Source organism: Rousettus aegyptiacus, unplaced genomic scaffold, assembly GCF_014176215.1.
Source record: "Rousettus aegyptiacus isolate mRouAeg1 unplaced genomic scaffold, mRouAeg1.p scaffold_m13_p_6, whole genome shotgun sequence".
NCBI classification, from domain to species: domain Eukaryota; kingdom Metazoa; phylum Chordata; class Mammalia; order Chiroptera; family Pteropodidae; genus Rousettus; species Rousettus aegyptiacus.
In genome coordinates this window covers 49,205,265-49,221,560 of record NW_023416309.1, presented here as the reverse complement: position 1 = coordinate 49,221,560, position 16,296 = coordinate 49,205,265, and the positions used below count along the sequence as shown (strand labels likewise).

General features: G+C 32.9%; 1 protein-coding gene across 1 annotated transcript in view; it reads left to right on the top strand.

Moving 5' to 3' along the window:
• CCDC186 (coiled-coil domain containing 186) overlaps positions 1-16,296 on the top strand; it is a 42,004-nt gene that overhangs the window by 13,031 nt on the left and 12,677 nt on the right. The window contains exons 3-9 of the mRNA XM_036222633.1: positions 1,289-1,415; positions 6,798-6,926; positions 9,820-10,032; positions 10,931-11,050; positions 14,655-14,759; positions 15,216-15,314; positions 15,491-15,577. Coding sequence (XP_036078526.1) covers positions 1,289-1,415; positions 6,798-6,926; positions 9,820-10,032; positions 10,931-11,050; positions 14,655-14,759; positions 15,216-15,314; positions 15,491-15,577 — 880 coding nt within the window. The remainder of the gene's footprint in view (positions 1-1,288; positions 1,416-6,797; positions 6,927-9,819; positions 10,033-10,930; positions 11,051-14,654; positions 14,760-15,215; positions 15,315-15,490; positions 15,578-16,296) is intronic.

Here is a 16,296-nt window from a genome sequence, read left to right as displayed (position 1 = left end):
CTTGTCTATAGGATGTGCGTTTGGCACATAATAGTAACATTTTGAGGGCTTGCTGTTCTTCTTCCCAAAATTGTTTACTTAGGTTCTCTACCCAGAATTCTTGCATTTCTGCAGCATATTGAATATACACCTTAATCACATAAGTAGTCAAAGTTAAACCACTATGACAAAAAACGTTTGAATAACTTGCTTTCCCAGATATTTGCAGGACTTACTACCTGACATTTTATTATGTATCTAGTTGTTTATTTTAATATTTTTCCTTAGAATGTAAGCTCCACATGCGCAGGGACAGTTTGCTGATGTACTCTTAACACAGAGCATTAGGTACCCAGGAAGCATTTGCTGAGTGAATGAGAGATCTTCAAAGTAGAACATGAAAAAAACCTGTGCTATGGAAGCAGACTTGGGTCTAAATCTCAGTTCATCCACTCGCTAACTGAATGACCTAGAACAAATTCTAGGCTTCAGGTTTTTTTATTTACAAAACAATAATTCATAGATAATAATTTCATAGACTTGAATGTTAAGTGAAATAATGCACTTAAACTTAGCAAATAGTAATTGTGCAATAAATGTTAAGTAATGGCTGTTCATCTTAAAATATCAGCTGTTAACCTACTTAGGTGTCTTATAGTTCTAAATACTTTGCAGGTAATTTTTAAGGTTTTATTTATATTTTTCTAGGGTACTGAAAATGAAACTTCTGTTAAACTTTTATTTTGCATTGACTACTCTTCTCTATTAGAGTATCATTAAAATATCCTTAAAATCTAAAGCAAGATTTCTTAACCTCAGCACTATTGGCATGTGGGAGCAGCTCATTCTTAGTTTTTGGTGTGCTGTCCTATCCTTTGAAGGATGTTTAGTAGCATTCCTGGCCTGCACCTACAAGAAGCCAGTAGTAACGCCCACCCCTTTTGTGGCAACCAGAAAAGTATCCAGACAAACGCCCAGAGGGGCAGAATTGCCTCTGGTTGAGAACTACTAACTGATCTGAAGGGATTCAAGTGCTGAAGGGATGAAGTACATAATCGAGATGCCCAAAGACATAAAAGAGTGGGGTTTGTTTACCTGATTGTATTTCACTTGATTTGAAATATACAGATTTCTCAAAGTTAATACCTAGACTGGCCCAAGAATGTATTGCAAAGCAGAGGGTATCATTACAAAAGGATTACTTAGGAATGTTAATTTATTAATCAGAAGTATCTATAATCTAATCTGCAAACATATTCCACATCTCTTTTTAAAATCGTTTTACTTATATTGCCCTTTGTATATTTAGGTTAATTAAAGAAAATAAAAAGCATCAGGAGCTCATCTTAGACATTTGTTCAGAAAAAGACAATTTAAGAGAAGAACTAAAAAAAAGAACAGAAACGGAAAAGCAGCATATGAACACAATTAAACAGGTAAAAAAGACAGTCTTTAAAAACTGTATTTCAGGTTGCCAGATGGGAGTGGGATTGGATAGTTGGGTGAAATAGGTAAAGAGATTAAGAGTTGCCAGTTATAAAATAGTTCTAGGGATGTAAGATACAGCAAAGAGAATGTAGCCATTAATACTGTAATAACTGTGTATGGTATCAGTTGGGTACTAGACTTACCGGGTGATCACTTCATAAGTTACATAAATGTCTAATCACCATGTTGTACACCTGAAACTATTATAATATTGTATGTCAACTGTGATGAAAAATCTTTTTTAATTAAAAAAAAAAGGCTTTAATTTTATAAAATAAATACATTCTTGAAAATTTTTGTATAAGTTGAAGTTCTGTAAGTTAAATTGTATTTTAAATGCAGAGGATTGCTTGGTATATAAAGCATTCTCTTACGAAGTGGGAATTGTAGCCTGATTTTTCTTATGTAAATTTACATTTTTGTATGTTATATGTGATGTATTCTGTATATAACAGCAATCCGAGAAGAAAATAAAATTTGATTTGGCAGTAAAATAGACCCTTTTACCCATTAAAGTCAGAAACAAACATATCAGAATATTTATAACTGTCAGAATATTTTTAAGCTTATAGTTTAGTATGATGCCAATATAGTGTTTTGTGAACTATACTGGGGAGACTGACTCTCCTTTTTCAGATTATCTGTCTAGCTGGCTTCCCTAGCCTTTTCTCTTCCCCTCCCCTCCTACTGTGATACATGGATCAATAAGGTGAATATTCAGACTGATATCTTTCACAGAAGGCTATATCATGAAAATAACAGTAAACAGTAAGTAATACTATAATAAAAAATTAAACCAAGTTTTGCCTGCTCGTACCTTGGTATATTTATACTTAATGAACCTTTACATAGTTGGAAAGTGACTATTTGTAAAATTTTACATATTCCTGATTGTTTTGTGCTATAGGGCCACCACATACATATAAACCAAACTTAGAATTTTAACGTGTGAGGAAACCTTAATAATAGGCTGAATCTATATTTTGGTAGGCAGATCACTGCTAGTGATCAGACACTTCAAACTGAATAGATGGGAGAGACCAAGAGCTGTTCTTTTCACAGGCTCGTCAGTGGTTATGTCTTTTTAAAAGAGAAAATTGGATTCATCTTTCTTTTGCTAGCCAGTATAGCAGGATTTTCTTCCTTAATTTTATCTCTGGATCCGCACCATTTAATATGACAGCCACTAGCCATATTAAGCATTCGAAAGGTGTCTAATCCAAATTATAAGGTGCTGTAAGTGTAAAATGCACACTTAATTCCAAAGACTTATTACCAAAAAAAGTAAAACAGCTCCACTTTTTATGCTGATTGTGTATTGAAGTGGTATTTTTAATATATTGGGTTTAATAAAACATTTCATGTGTATTTGTGCCTTTTAAAATGTGGCTACCAGAACATTTAAATTATCCATGTGGCTTGTATTCCAATTGGACAGTGTTGCTCTAGATAATTTTGTCATAAGGAAAATTAGTACACATGTACTATAAGCTAACATTTAGGGATTTTTTTTACAGCTTTGTTGAGATATTCATATACCATATAATTCATCTCATGTCAAATGTCCAATTCAATGGTATTTAGTTGTGTAAGGTTTATTACAATTTTAGGGTATTTTATCACCGAAAAAAGAAAGCTTGAACCTGTTATTAGTCACTTCCCATTTCCCGTCAGCCCTAGGGAACAACTTATGTACTTTCGGTCTCTGCCTATTCTGAACATTTTTTATAAATGAAATCATGTAATATGTGGCCTTTTTGTGTCAGGCTTTTTTGCATTTAGCGTATTTTTAAGATTCATCTTTGTTGGTAGCATGCATCAGTATTTCATTTCTTTTAAGGTCCAGATAATATTCCATTGTATAGATATGCCAGCATTTTGTTTATTCTTTCATCAGTTGATGGATACTGGGGTTGTTTCCACCATGTGGCTATTAATAATGCTGCTATGAACATTCATGTACAAGTTTTTGTGTGGACTTACGCTTTCATTTCTGTGGGAGCGTACCTAGGAGTAGAATTGTTGAGTCAAATGACAATTCTGTTTTAACTTTCTGAAGAGCTAAAGTGGCTGCATCACTTTATATTTCCACCAGCAGTGTATGAGGGTTCCAATTTCTCCACACCCTGATACAACACTTTTTATTATTGGTCTTCTTAATTATAGCCATCCTAATGGGTGCGAAGTGGTATGTCATGGTTTTGATTTGCATTTTCTTAATGACCAGTGAAGTTGAACATCTTTTCCCATGCTTGTTGGCCATTTGTATATCTTAAATAGATATTTCTGGATAAATCTATTTAAGTCCTATTGCCCATTAGATTTTTTTAGTTGTTGGGTTGTGATAGTTATTTTTATATTCTTAATTGTAAACCTTTATCAGATATATGATTTGTGAATATCTTCTATCATTCTGTGGACTGTGTATTGTGTTTTCTTGTTAGTGTACTTTGAAGCACAGTTTTAAATTTTGATGATATCTAATTTGTCTATTTTTTTCTTTTATTGCTTGTGCAATTGGTGTTATATGCAAGACTCCATTGCCAAATCCAAGATCATGAAGTTTTATCCCTATGTTTTCCTCTAAGAGTTTTATAATTTAACTTTATATTTTAGTCTCAAATTGAGTTAATTTTTGTGTATAGTATGATATAAGGTTCCAATTTCATTCTTCTGTATATGGTTATCCAGTTGTCCCAGAACCATTTGTTGAAAAGACTGTTCTTCTTCCATTGAATGGTCTTAGCACTGTTTTTGAAAATCCGTTGACATATATGTTTATTTCTAGACTCTCAATTCTGTTTCGTTGATCTGTATGTCTGTCATTATGCCAGTTCCACACTGTCCTGATTCCTATTGTTTTGTAGTAAGTTTTGAAATTGGAAAGGGTGAGTCCTCAAATTTTGTTTTTCAAGATTGGCTAGTCTCAGTTCCTTACATTTACATATGAATTTTATTATTAGCTTGCATTCTACAGTGAAACCAACTAGGTTTTTGTTACAGATTGTATTGAATCTATAGATTCATTTGGGGAGTATTACCATCTTAAAAATAACAAGTGTTTCCATTTACCAACTTAGGTTTTCTTTCCATTTATTTAGATCTTTAATTTCTTTCAACAGTATTTTGTAGTTTTAAAAGTGTAGATCTTGTACTTTTGTTAAGTTTATTCTTAGATAATTCTTTTTGATGCTATTATAAAATAATTGTTTTCTTAATGTCATTTTCAGATTGTTAATATAAGTGTACAGGAACAATTGATTTTATTATGTTTTGTAACTTTACTAAACTCGTTTATTTAAAATTTTTTGTGTAAATTTCTTAGGATTTTTTTATTTACAAGATCATATCTTCTTGCCAATAAAGAGTTTTACTTTTTTTCTTTCTGATCTGGGTGCTTTTTATTTCATTTCCTAACTGGTTTCTCTGGCTGGGCCCTTCAATACCATATCGAATAGAGGTGGCAAGAGTGGATATTCTTATTCCTAAGCTTAGAGAGAAAGTATTCAGTTTTCTACCATTAAAATACTATAGTAGCTGTGAGTTTTTCACCGATGCTCTTTATCAGGTTGAAGAAGTTCCTTTTTATTTGTAACTTGTTGAGTGTTTATTCAAAAGAGTGTTGAATTTCATCAAATGCTTTTTATGCATCTACTGAGATGGTCATGTGGTTTTTGCTCTATTGATATGGTATATTAAATTAATTGATTTTTGGATGTTAAACCAGCTTTACCTTATAAGGATAAAATCTCTTCGGTCATGGTACAGAAATCTTTTTATATATTGCAGGATTGGTTTGTCAATAATTTTTCCATCTATGTTCATAAGAAATCGTGGTCCTGCTGCTTTCTTGTGATGTCTTTGTCTGGTTTTGGCATCAGGATAGTACTGACCTAATAGAATGAGTTGAGAAGGGTTTCTTCTTTTTCAGGGGAAGAGTTTGTGAAGAATGATGTTTAAATGTTTGGTGGAATTTACCTGTGTTGTTCTTTGGACCTGAATTTTTATTCGTGTGTAGTTTATCATTATTATTTCTTCTATTGGCTTTAGGTTTCTTTTGCTCTTCTTTTTCCAGTATCTTAAGATGAAGTTTAGGTTATTGATTTTTAGATCTTTAATTTTTTCATATAGGTGTTTTAACTATCAATTTCCCTCTGAGCTCTGCAGAGGGAAAATGAGATGTTCCTGTATTTTATTACGTTGTGTCTTTATTGTCATTCGTCACCTAGTATTTTCTAATTTCCCTTGTGATTTCTCCCGTTATTTTGGTTAATTTTTATATATTTGTGAATTTTTCAGACTTCTTTTTCTGTTATTGAGTTCTAATTTTATTCCATTATGATTGGAAAAGGTATATGATTTCAGTAATTTAAATGACCTAGCTTATTCTATCACAGAGAATATTCTGTGTGCACCTCATGAAACTATATTCTGCTGTTGGCTGGGTGAAATGTTGTATAGGTAGATGTGTTTGATTTAGTTATTTCATAGTTTTATTCAGATCTCCTATTTCCTTGTTAACCTTTTGTCTAGATTTGTTATTGGAAGTGAGGTATTGAAGTATCCAACTATTATTGTATTATACATTTCCTCCTTCATTTCAGTCAGCTTTTACTTCATGTATTTTGGTGCTATGTTACTAGGCGCATGTATTTTTATAATTGTCATATCTTTCTGCTGGATTGACCTTTTATCATTATGAAATGTCCCTTTTTATCTCTAGTAACATTTTTTTATTTTAACCTATTTTGTCTAATATCTGTATAGCCACTGCTACTTTCTTATGATTTGCATGATATATTTTTTCCCATCCTTTTGCTTTCAGTCTATTTATATCTTTAAATCTAAAGCATCTCCTGTAGAAAGCATACTGTTGAATCTTGTTTTTTATTCCAGTCTGACAGTCTCTGCCTTTAGATATGATTATTTAGTTTATTCTCATTGTGTTATTATTGATAGTTGGACTTATGTCTACCATTTTTAATATGTTTCTTGTCTGTTTTGTTCAGCTGTTCCTCCTTTACTGCTTTTCTTTTGCATTAACTGAATATGTAACATCTGATTTTTTTTCATGATATTTTACTGTATTATTTTAAGTTACTTAGTAATTACTCTAGAACTTAACCCTCCATCTTATCAGAATCTGCTTTAGATTTATACTAACTTAATTCTAATGAGATACCTGAAACATTGCTATTATTTACTTTTGATTTCTATGGTTGAAGTATATTCATAATATTCTTTACGTTTATTTAACATTGTTTAATTGAAGTATAGGTGTTCTGTTTGGTATAGCTATAAAAATAATCTGGAAATAATTTTCTTTACAGTTAGAATCAAGAATAGAGGAACTTAATAAAGAAGTTAAAGCTTCCAAAGATACACTAATAGCTCAAGACACTGCAGCAAAAAATGCAATTCAGCAATTACACAAAGAGGTGGCCCAGCGGATGGAACAGGTATTTTTCAAGTCATCATCATTAACTTTCCGAGGATTCTTTTTATTAAAGTAAACTAATTCTCTTTGATTTTGGACATCAGTGATGTATTTGGAATAGACACTTTTATTTATATAAAAATTAACCTTTTTTAAAAATACTAAACCAAATGTAAATATGTACTACCTACAAAAAAATAATATAATAAATTAAGGAAATATATAGAATAAAAAAATGAAAGTCCATGTATCTATACTTCTCCCTTCCTGACCCCAATCCCTCTACATCACATTCCTTTTTCCAATTGCTAATTATCAATATTTTAGTTTTGTATCTTACTACATATGCATATATATGTCACACATGCTTATGTGTACATTTTCATGTATTTTTCCCCCTACTTGATTGGAATTTTACTGTACATATTTCTTTTGTAAACTTTTCCCTCTACTTCATATACCTAATAATTTTAGCTGGTTATCGAATCTCATTGATTATCTTATTCATGCGTTATCTTCATCCAAGTCAAAAATAAACATCTGAAACTGATCAAGTTCGAAGACTTACTGGCTCCTCTTCCTTTATCTGTGCTTATAAGTGGACTGACTTTCTATAGAAGTTTTAATAGGCGTTACCATGTTAACTTGTTTAATATTCCCAATAATGAAGTAGGCAGCTGCCATTATCTGGAGTAGGACCTGGAGATGTAAACTTTTAGCACCCCAGTTTATTCCTTTACAACTTATCACGGATGACTCTTGAGTAATAGGACATTCTGGGGCACGTTCCCTGCTGTTGGCGAGAAGCTCATCTATTTTACCTTAACTATAAGAATTGTCTTTTTTCCTGTTTTATTTTTTTTTCTGCTTCTTGTTTTTCAACTTCAATGAAGCGTCCATGCTGCCACCAGTTATCTTATTAAAACACATATTTAATAAAAGCTTCTGGTTTATAGATCTTTCTTTGGTTTCCCATTGCCTATAGGATAAAATCTCAGATCATTAGCATGACAAGGGAAGCCCTTCTACCTTTCAATCTAATCTCGACCTCTCTTTGTTTTATAACTACTTCCTCCTCACTCTAATCAGCAGGTCAGATTTAAACCCTACAGAATGACTGGATAGCCTCTAAATATATCATGCTATTTTATACTTTCAAGCATTCACATAGGATAATCACTCTACTTTGAATTCCTTTCCTTGACTAATTCCTCGTATTCTGTTGAATCCTACTTAAACTTCATTGTCTAGCTCAGGTATATATAGCACATAGTTTTTAAGTATACCATCTTTCACCCTTCATGCCAGCTCTTCTTAGGGAAGGTTACTATTTTTGTGTTTTCAAAGATCTTTGCACATTCATCCATTAGAAATTATATTGTATTGTAACATTTGTTTATATGTTGCTCTTACTAGGTAGCGAGTTCTTCCAGGACAGAAACCATGACTTATTCTTTGTATTTCTCAAACCTAATACATTACCTCAGGATTAAGTTATTGTGAGAGGACTGCTTTTAAAGTTGACATTACCATTAATAGACTTTTCCTAAGTACAGTTACTCAGTCATCTAAAATCTGTTAGCTAATTTCAGCACAGTTTTCTCAATTTTTGTCCACAGTACCCTGTCAAATCTCTGAAATCCCTATTCCTTAATTTCTTTTGAAAATTAGGCTATTTCAGTGGGAGGTGAAAAAAATCCCAATCAGATGATTAAAAAAGTTCTTATACATATATGTATAGTATTTTGAGTGTTTATTAAATGTGCTTATCAACTTTACCAGAACTTCATGAAACTCTTCAGTCACTTTTGATCAGAGCATAGGAACTTTTCCTATATTCTCTTGACATTGTACCTTCTTCAATTCAGTTATAGTATCAGTTGGCGCTTATCTTTAGATGCGATTGAAATCCCTAAAGCTTAAGGTTCCATCTTCTTTAAAATAAATATGTGCTCTATCATATTTGCAAACTATGAATTTACTTAAATGAAAAGCTATGTGGAGAAGTTTTTATTGTATAAAATTTCAGACTGTGGAGTACAAGTTTACACAAATAAGGAATTTAAATGATTATAGAGATGTCACACTTAATTTAATTCGGTATTTCTAGCTAAGTGCAAAATGCTTTAGAAAGCTTTTCATATTTAGGAAATCAAATGATTATTTGTTAGCATATTGTTACTTTTTGCGAGGGAGCTAAGGTTATAGATTTTAGAAATTGTTAGCCATGTAGTAAGGGTCCTGGCAGAGAACCGAAAGTGATTGGAGGATGACTTAATAGAGGACTCTTTACAAAGGTATGGGCAAGGCTTAGGTTGCCTAGCAAGGGAAAACGAAGGATCCTGGGGCTGCTGGGGGAGCCATTATCACTCTTTGGGCTAAATGAATAGAGAGGGCACAGGGAACACAACTCTGAGAAGGTAGTTGTATAAAGAGGACAGCTGACAGGAGCAGTAGCCTTTGGCCAACCTGTGGTCACTCTGGAGGAGCCAGATCTCACTCTCTGCCTGTGCTCCTGATCTCTTGGCTAGTGCCTCCTGTTGGTTGAACTCAACTACAAGTATGAAGGCAAGGAAACTTACTGATACAGATTCCGATAGTCATCTTTCTGGAGCACAGGGTGGATGGCAAATAGTAGGAAAGTGGATCTGGAGGAGTAAACAGAAAATAGCAACCATATCAGCCAAAGTAAAAGGAATAGGAAAAGGTAAAAGTAAATATTAGTGATAATAATTTGCTTATTGCATTGTTTCTCTATGATTATGAATTTTTCCTTTCTTTTTAAAAATTTAATGACACAGGTTCTGGGAATGTTCAAAAACCCAAAAATACATTGGAAATATCCCAGAAAAATATATTTATTTTTATTTTTATTTGAAAAAGATTTTTCATTAATCCTAGATATTTTTTCAAAGGCCAACAAGAAATGTGAAGAGGCTCGCCAAGAAAAAGAAGCAATGGTAATGAAGTATGTAAGAGGTGAGAAGGAATCTTTAGACCTTCGAAAGGAGAAAGAGATACTTGAGAGAAAACTTAGAGATGCAAATAAAGAATCTGAGAAAAACACTAACAAAATTAAGCAGCTTTCTCAGGAGAAAGGACGGTTGCACCAGCTCTACGAAACAAAGGTAGAACTTGTGCTATTGTACCTCATTTGAAATTTATTGTTTGCTTTTTCTTGTTTAATCAGTCATAACATGGGTAAACCTCTATTAAGCACAAAGTCGTTTAGTTTACCTTCTTAGAATATGTGTGCTTTAGTAATTCCAGTATCTTGTTACTTGTCTACAAAAAATGTTTGCTGGGGGAAAAAAATGAGAAATTGACAAATGTTGTTTATGAGATAACTTTTTCTTGATAGAGCTTTTAAAAAGGTTTTTATTAAGTCTGTATGTTGAAGAAATGAGTTTGTGTTCAAAAGGCTTTATTTTGGCAAAATATATACTTAGCAGTATCAAAATGTGCATAGTTTAATAAGTAAATCAGAATCTTAATGTAACACTCATCATAGAATAGAATTTATATTTCTTTGGGGAAAAAAAACATGTTCTTAGATGCTAAGGAGATTCCATTATTGAGCTATTCAGAGCCCATGCATTAAGTTGCAGCCTCATGACGTGGTCATTTTTCCAGTGTTTTAGCATTTCTGGGTGATGAACATTACTGTTATTAATTATCTTTTAGTTCAGGAATGTTGTCATTGTTCTCAGGAATTCTGGCAAAAATCAGTTTAATTTCGTATTTTACCTTAAAGCCAGCTGGTTAAGAAGAATCTTAAAGATAGTTTTTACTTGCAACATATCTAGTTGGTTAAAATAAATGTTAGTTATGTCTGTTAATTGGATATAAGATTTTACTATGCTCTTATTATATGCCTCTTAAATCAGTTTTATAGCTCATAGTCCATAACGTGCCAGCTTCTGAATTATACTGTTATTGCATTAATTATTTTGAGAAAATATAAAAGATACACAAATATTTGGTTGATTGTTAAATGAAAAATGTGACCTCGTGATATTATTTTAGGAAGGTGAAACTTCTAGACTCATCAAAGAAATAGACAAATTAAAGGAAGATATCAGCTCTCACATCATTAAAGTAAAATGGGCACAAAACAAATTAAAAGCAGAAATGGATTCACACAAGGTGAGTACGATAATGCAATGGGAAAATTATTAGAATTGGTTTTAAGAGCAAATGCAGTAGTAGTTAATGAGCCATAAAACTTAATTTAGTGACTCCTATATGATAGAATGGGCCTGAATATTTGGCGATTATGAAAAGATATTTTCTTATATGATTTACATATTAAATTGAGTAGAATGTTAAATTTTATCACCCAAACTGACTTTGTTCTTTAAGCATTTTTTGGTATCTTATACTTCATATTAAACATTGTCAGAAATTTGAGAGGAAGAGGAGAATCTGTAGGTTATAAAAATGGTAAGTATACTCTGGGAAATTTTTAAAATACCACTGATGCTAGGAGTCTTCTGATCAAGAAATATAAATTCTTATTTAAGTACAAAGGTAATATAAATATTTTAAGAATAAGTTAAATTTTTATTATGAATATGATCCATTGGTATTGTGCCTACTTAAGAATATCATTTTACCAAAAACTTACTGTAATGAAGAATGATGATAAAGGCTGATTCCTGATGCTATAATTTTAAGCACTAACTGAACTTGTATTACAGGTAATAAAAATCTGAAGATGACAGAATGTGAAATAAAAGAACAGCTCTAAAATATGACAGATAAAAGAGCACAGTTATGGCAGTAATTTCCAAGTTTTCAAAAATAGGCTTAATGATATTGTTTGAAACCATAATCATGAGTTATCTCACTAAATAATTCTGAAGTCGATAGAACTGGGTGGCTCCATAGTGTAGTGGTTACCACGTCTGCTTTACACACAGAAGGTTGTGGGTTTGCGCCCCAGGTGGAGCCATGGACCATACCCCGGTACGCCAGGCCCCCTGGGTGTGCCAGGCCTCTCGAGTATGCCGGGCATGCCAGGCTCTGGGGGGCCAGGCCCCGGGTGCATGCCGTGGGATTGTGGGAGGAGACACCCGACCTTCAGAGATCCAGTTCTTAAAGGGAAACAGCAACATCCATCGGTCAGGGGCAGAAGTGGGAGTTGGGGGGGATTAAAGAGGGGAGAAAAAAATTATAAAGTCAGTAGAATTGTTAATCTTTGGATATTTGTATAGAAAAATTATCTGAGAAAACTGTAGGATGAGATCATCTCACTGGAGCATAGGTATGGCTGGTGGAGGTGGCAGATCTTTATAGAACTTGGTTTGACTTTGCTGTGTACTTGCCAGACATTTTTGCCTCAGAGTGGAGTCTTGGGTGTCAAGACACAGTCTAGTGCAGCAGGAAGTACTAGACTGGAATATGCTGCAGATCTAATGTGAGACTAGGGGATGGTATATTTTATGATTCAATCCTTTGGCAAGACTCCACCACTTACTTCACTATGCTCTTCCCCCAGATTATCATTTGTCAACAATAGCCTCATTCTTAAATGGTTATTTACTCATAAGGTTCACTAATTAGAAACCCGGGCTCACTTTTAATTAGCTTTGCTATTATCTCACTTAGTAAAACTATATTCTGTGTTCTTTTCTATAATTCTTCTCGAAATCACATGGATGAATTAGTGGATAAGGATATTAAAAAGTTAATATATATGTATGTATATATATTTGCATGCCATATATTTGGGAAGACAGATAAAAGTGTAATAAGTATTGTTAAGGAGAAACATGGGAGATATTTAAAAAGGCCAAATCGATATAACATCTGAGGCAAAAAAATACACTGATCGAATGAACAGACACTCCAGAAGACAAGACTAGTGAACTTGAAAAACATGAAAACATAGCAGTAGAAAACTGTATGCTAGTGACTCCTAGATTTGTAACTTTTACTCAGAATTCCACGTTTATATATTAAAGTGGCTACTTGACATCTGACATCTTGGATGGCTCATTGGCATCTTAAACTTAACAAGTTTAAAAGTGAGTGGCTAACATGCCCCTTCCCCACCTTGCTTTCCCATCTCAACAAAAGGCAGTCCATCCTCTTAGTTGCTCAGGCCAAAACCTTTAGATTTATTCTTGAGTTTTCTTAGTCGCCATATCCAGTCTCTTAGCAAATCTTGCTCAGTCCTTTAGAGTCTTTACCCATCTATCACCTGCTCAATGGGACTTTCCCAGGCTGCTCTTTCTGAATTTTCATCAACCCCTGTAAACTTTCTCATGTCTTTATTTTCGCTCCTTAGTACTTGTCACTATCCAATATAACATATTTTTACTTATATGCCTGGTGCATAATAGGTGCTCAGTGAATACTGAATGAATGAAACAGTTAATACTTTGACCAAAACACATTTAATGTGATTCTTACTTTTCTTTTATTCAATTATTTAATAAATATTTTTGGCATCTTGGAATCTCTCAGTTGCTAATTTTTGAGTGAATTAAGTGAGTAGCTACTATGTGTCAGATTCAGTTGATGATATAAAATTTGAGGGGAAAAAAACAAAAAACAAAGTTCCTCTGTCTTCTTGTAGAAGTAATATTCTAAATTTAATTTAAAAAAATAAACTATTTGAAAAAGTCTCCAAATGTTTATATTTTAAAAGTGATACTGAGTTTTAATATAAGTCAAATTATTATTAAAAGTCCAGCAGCTGAAAGTACATAATTCAGAGCTTAATTGAATGGTATATTTATACAATAACAATGGCATACAAGAAGCAGTGTGTGAAGGATAGAAGGAGTTTAAATGGTTCAGGGATGAAGGGAAAGGCATTCCAAGTGGAAGAACAACAAGAAAAAAGTGAAATGAGTATTTCACTAACTAGAGCAGAAGGTTTATATTACGTATTCCTTTATTAATTCAGCAGATACAATTTGAAGCATTAATATGTGCTCAGTACTGAGTTAGGTGCTGCCGAGTAGCTGTATCCTCAGTCAGAGAGAACACGTACAGTCCAGTGTGTCAGTTGTTATAATCTAGGGATGCCATGGATTCTATCGATGGGAAGGCAGGATAGCAGCATTTACCCCTTTCTGAAGGGAAGCTACTTGGAGGAGATGATTCTCATTTGAAATCCACATATTAGCCAAAACCATGGGACTGGATGATACACTGAAGGAATTTGGAGAAAGAGCTATAGGACAGGGCTGTATCTTGGAAAATCACCACAGAAAGTAGAAATCCAGTCAAGGAGACAAAGCAACAACAAAGAGGGACAAAACAGGAGTATACTGTCTTGTAATGGAAACAGGAAGGGTATTCAGGGTTAGGAGAGGTCAGAACTGGAGCAAAGTCAAGAATAAGGAATGAGAAAATGAAAGTCACTGAATTTGCTGAGAGAGTAATCCCTGTAAACCTTAAGAATTGCTGTTTTAGAGTGGTTAGGAACAGAAACCAAATTGCAGTATGAATCTATAAAAGCAGTTTTTGACTAGATATCATGGCCATGAACCAAAGAATTGTCTTATGTGTGTGTGCAAACAACTGTTTAGTATTTGCTCTTGTCATATCAGATTAGTTAGTAAATGCACATGATTTGCTGAAAAACCCTATCAAACTTAACTTTATTTAATGGGTTTCACTTATTCAGCCCCTCAGTGGCAGTGCTGAGACAAGAACTTTCTGTCCTCTGCTCACTGCTCTTACCATTCATCACATCATTGTGCCCCAGTGTGTCACTTTCTTTTTGTCAATGCAGGAAACCAAAGATAAACTCAAAGAGACAACAACAAGGTTAACTCAAGCAAAGGAAGAAGCAGATCAGATACGAAAAAATTGTCAGGATATGATAAAAACATACCAGGTATGCCTAACTTTTCAAGTAGATTGGTAGCAAATTATGCCAAATATCAGTACTCTTTTTTTTTGTTGTTACCTTTTTTTATCTGTAACATTTCAAGTATGTAATGTATTTCGTGGGACAATTAAATAAAATACAGGCTATTCCCTATGTTAAGTAGAGAAGTTATTAGAAAGTTTTTAACCAAATAAATAAAAACACTAGCAAATGTCAGAAGAATGAAGAGTACAAGGAAATGTATAACTTAAAAAGAAAACCACTATTGTGTTATGTATCTTAAGTATGCTATTCTTGTTCATGCAAAATTGACATTTTAAATATTTCGGTGCAGTCATCATTTTTAAATAAATAAGCTTTGTATTTCTCAATTAATAAGCTTAATTGCCAAAGCCTTCATCACTTTTCAAAGTATAAAACTTTAAGAATTAATTCATATCTTTTTCATTTCCTTTCTATTAGGAGTCAGAAGAAATTAAATCAAATGAGCTTGATGCCAAGCTTAGAGTCACTAAAGGAGAACTTGAAAAACAAATGCAAGAAAAATCTGACCAGCTAGAAGTGAGTAGTTTTATGTATACCCTAGATAATATGTATTGTGTCATAAATACAAAAGGAAAGAAATGCCAAGTATCTGTTGTCATCTACTTTTAAGACTTTTTGAGAGGAGCTGGCAGTAAATTTGAGATATAGTTTAGTACATAACGATTTGTGGTTTCTTTTAAACTTTTTAAAAGATGCATCATGCCAAAATAAAGGAACTGGAAGATCTGAAGAGGACATTTAAGGAGGGCATGGATGAGCTGCGGACCCTGAGAACAAAGGTAATTAAATTTTTAATCATGACTCAAGAGGAAAGATAAATATTTTTAATTTTGGACTCATTCTGATTTTTGAAATGTTGGGGAAAGGATATTTATTTATTATTTACTATTTGCTTTCCAAAGTAAAAGAACTCATGAGTATAATATCAGTTTATTAGCAATAAAATTAACTATTGTTGAAATGAAATGTCTCCCACTCCAGTCCCTTTGAAGTATTTGCCAAACAATCCCGTTTTATTACACATTTGCTGTATTCTATAACTTATCCTTGGGCCACTGATCCAAAGTCACTTATTGTTAAATTAATTGGGAAGATTAGTTTAATTTTAGAACTGCGAGTATAAGAAAATAACAGAAAGACTTTATATTTCTTCTGAGTATATTTAATAGTCTCGGATACAGTTTTAATTTCTATTCTTACCAGTGTTTATTGCTTTTATTGTAAGAATAGTATTTCCCTTAATATGATTGTAAAACATCTTATCGAATATCATTCATTTATTTAGAAACAGGCTTTTATGTAACCATCTTGAATTTGCAATCACTTAATAATTTTTAAAGTTTTTTTCACGTGTCCTTCTATTTGTTCTCCATGACAGTTCTTTGAGGTAGATAGGAAGGTATATTCTCTTTTCAGGTGAGGAAATGGAGATTCAGCAAAAATTAAGTGACGTACTAAAATTTCCATGCCTAAATGGGTAGAAATCAGAGACTGAAAC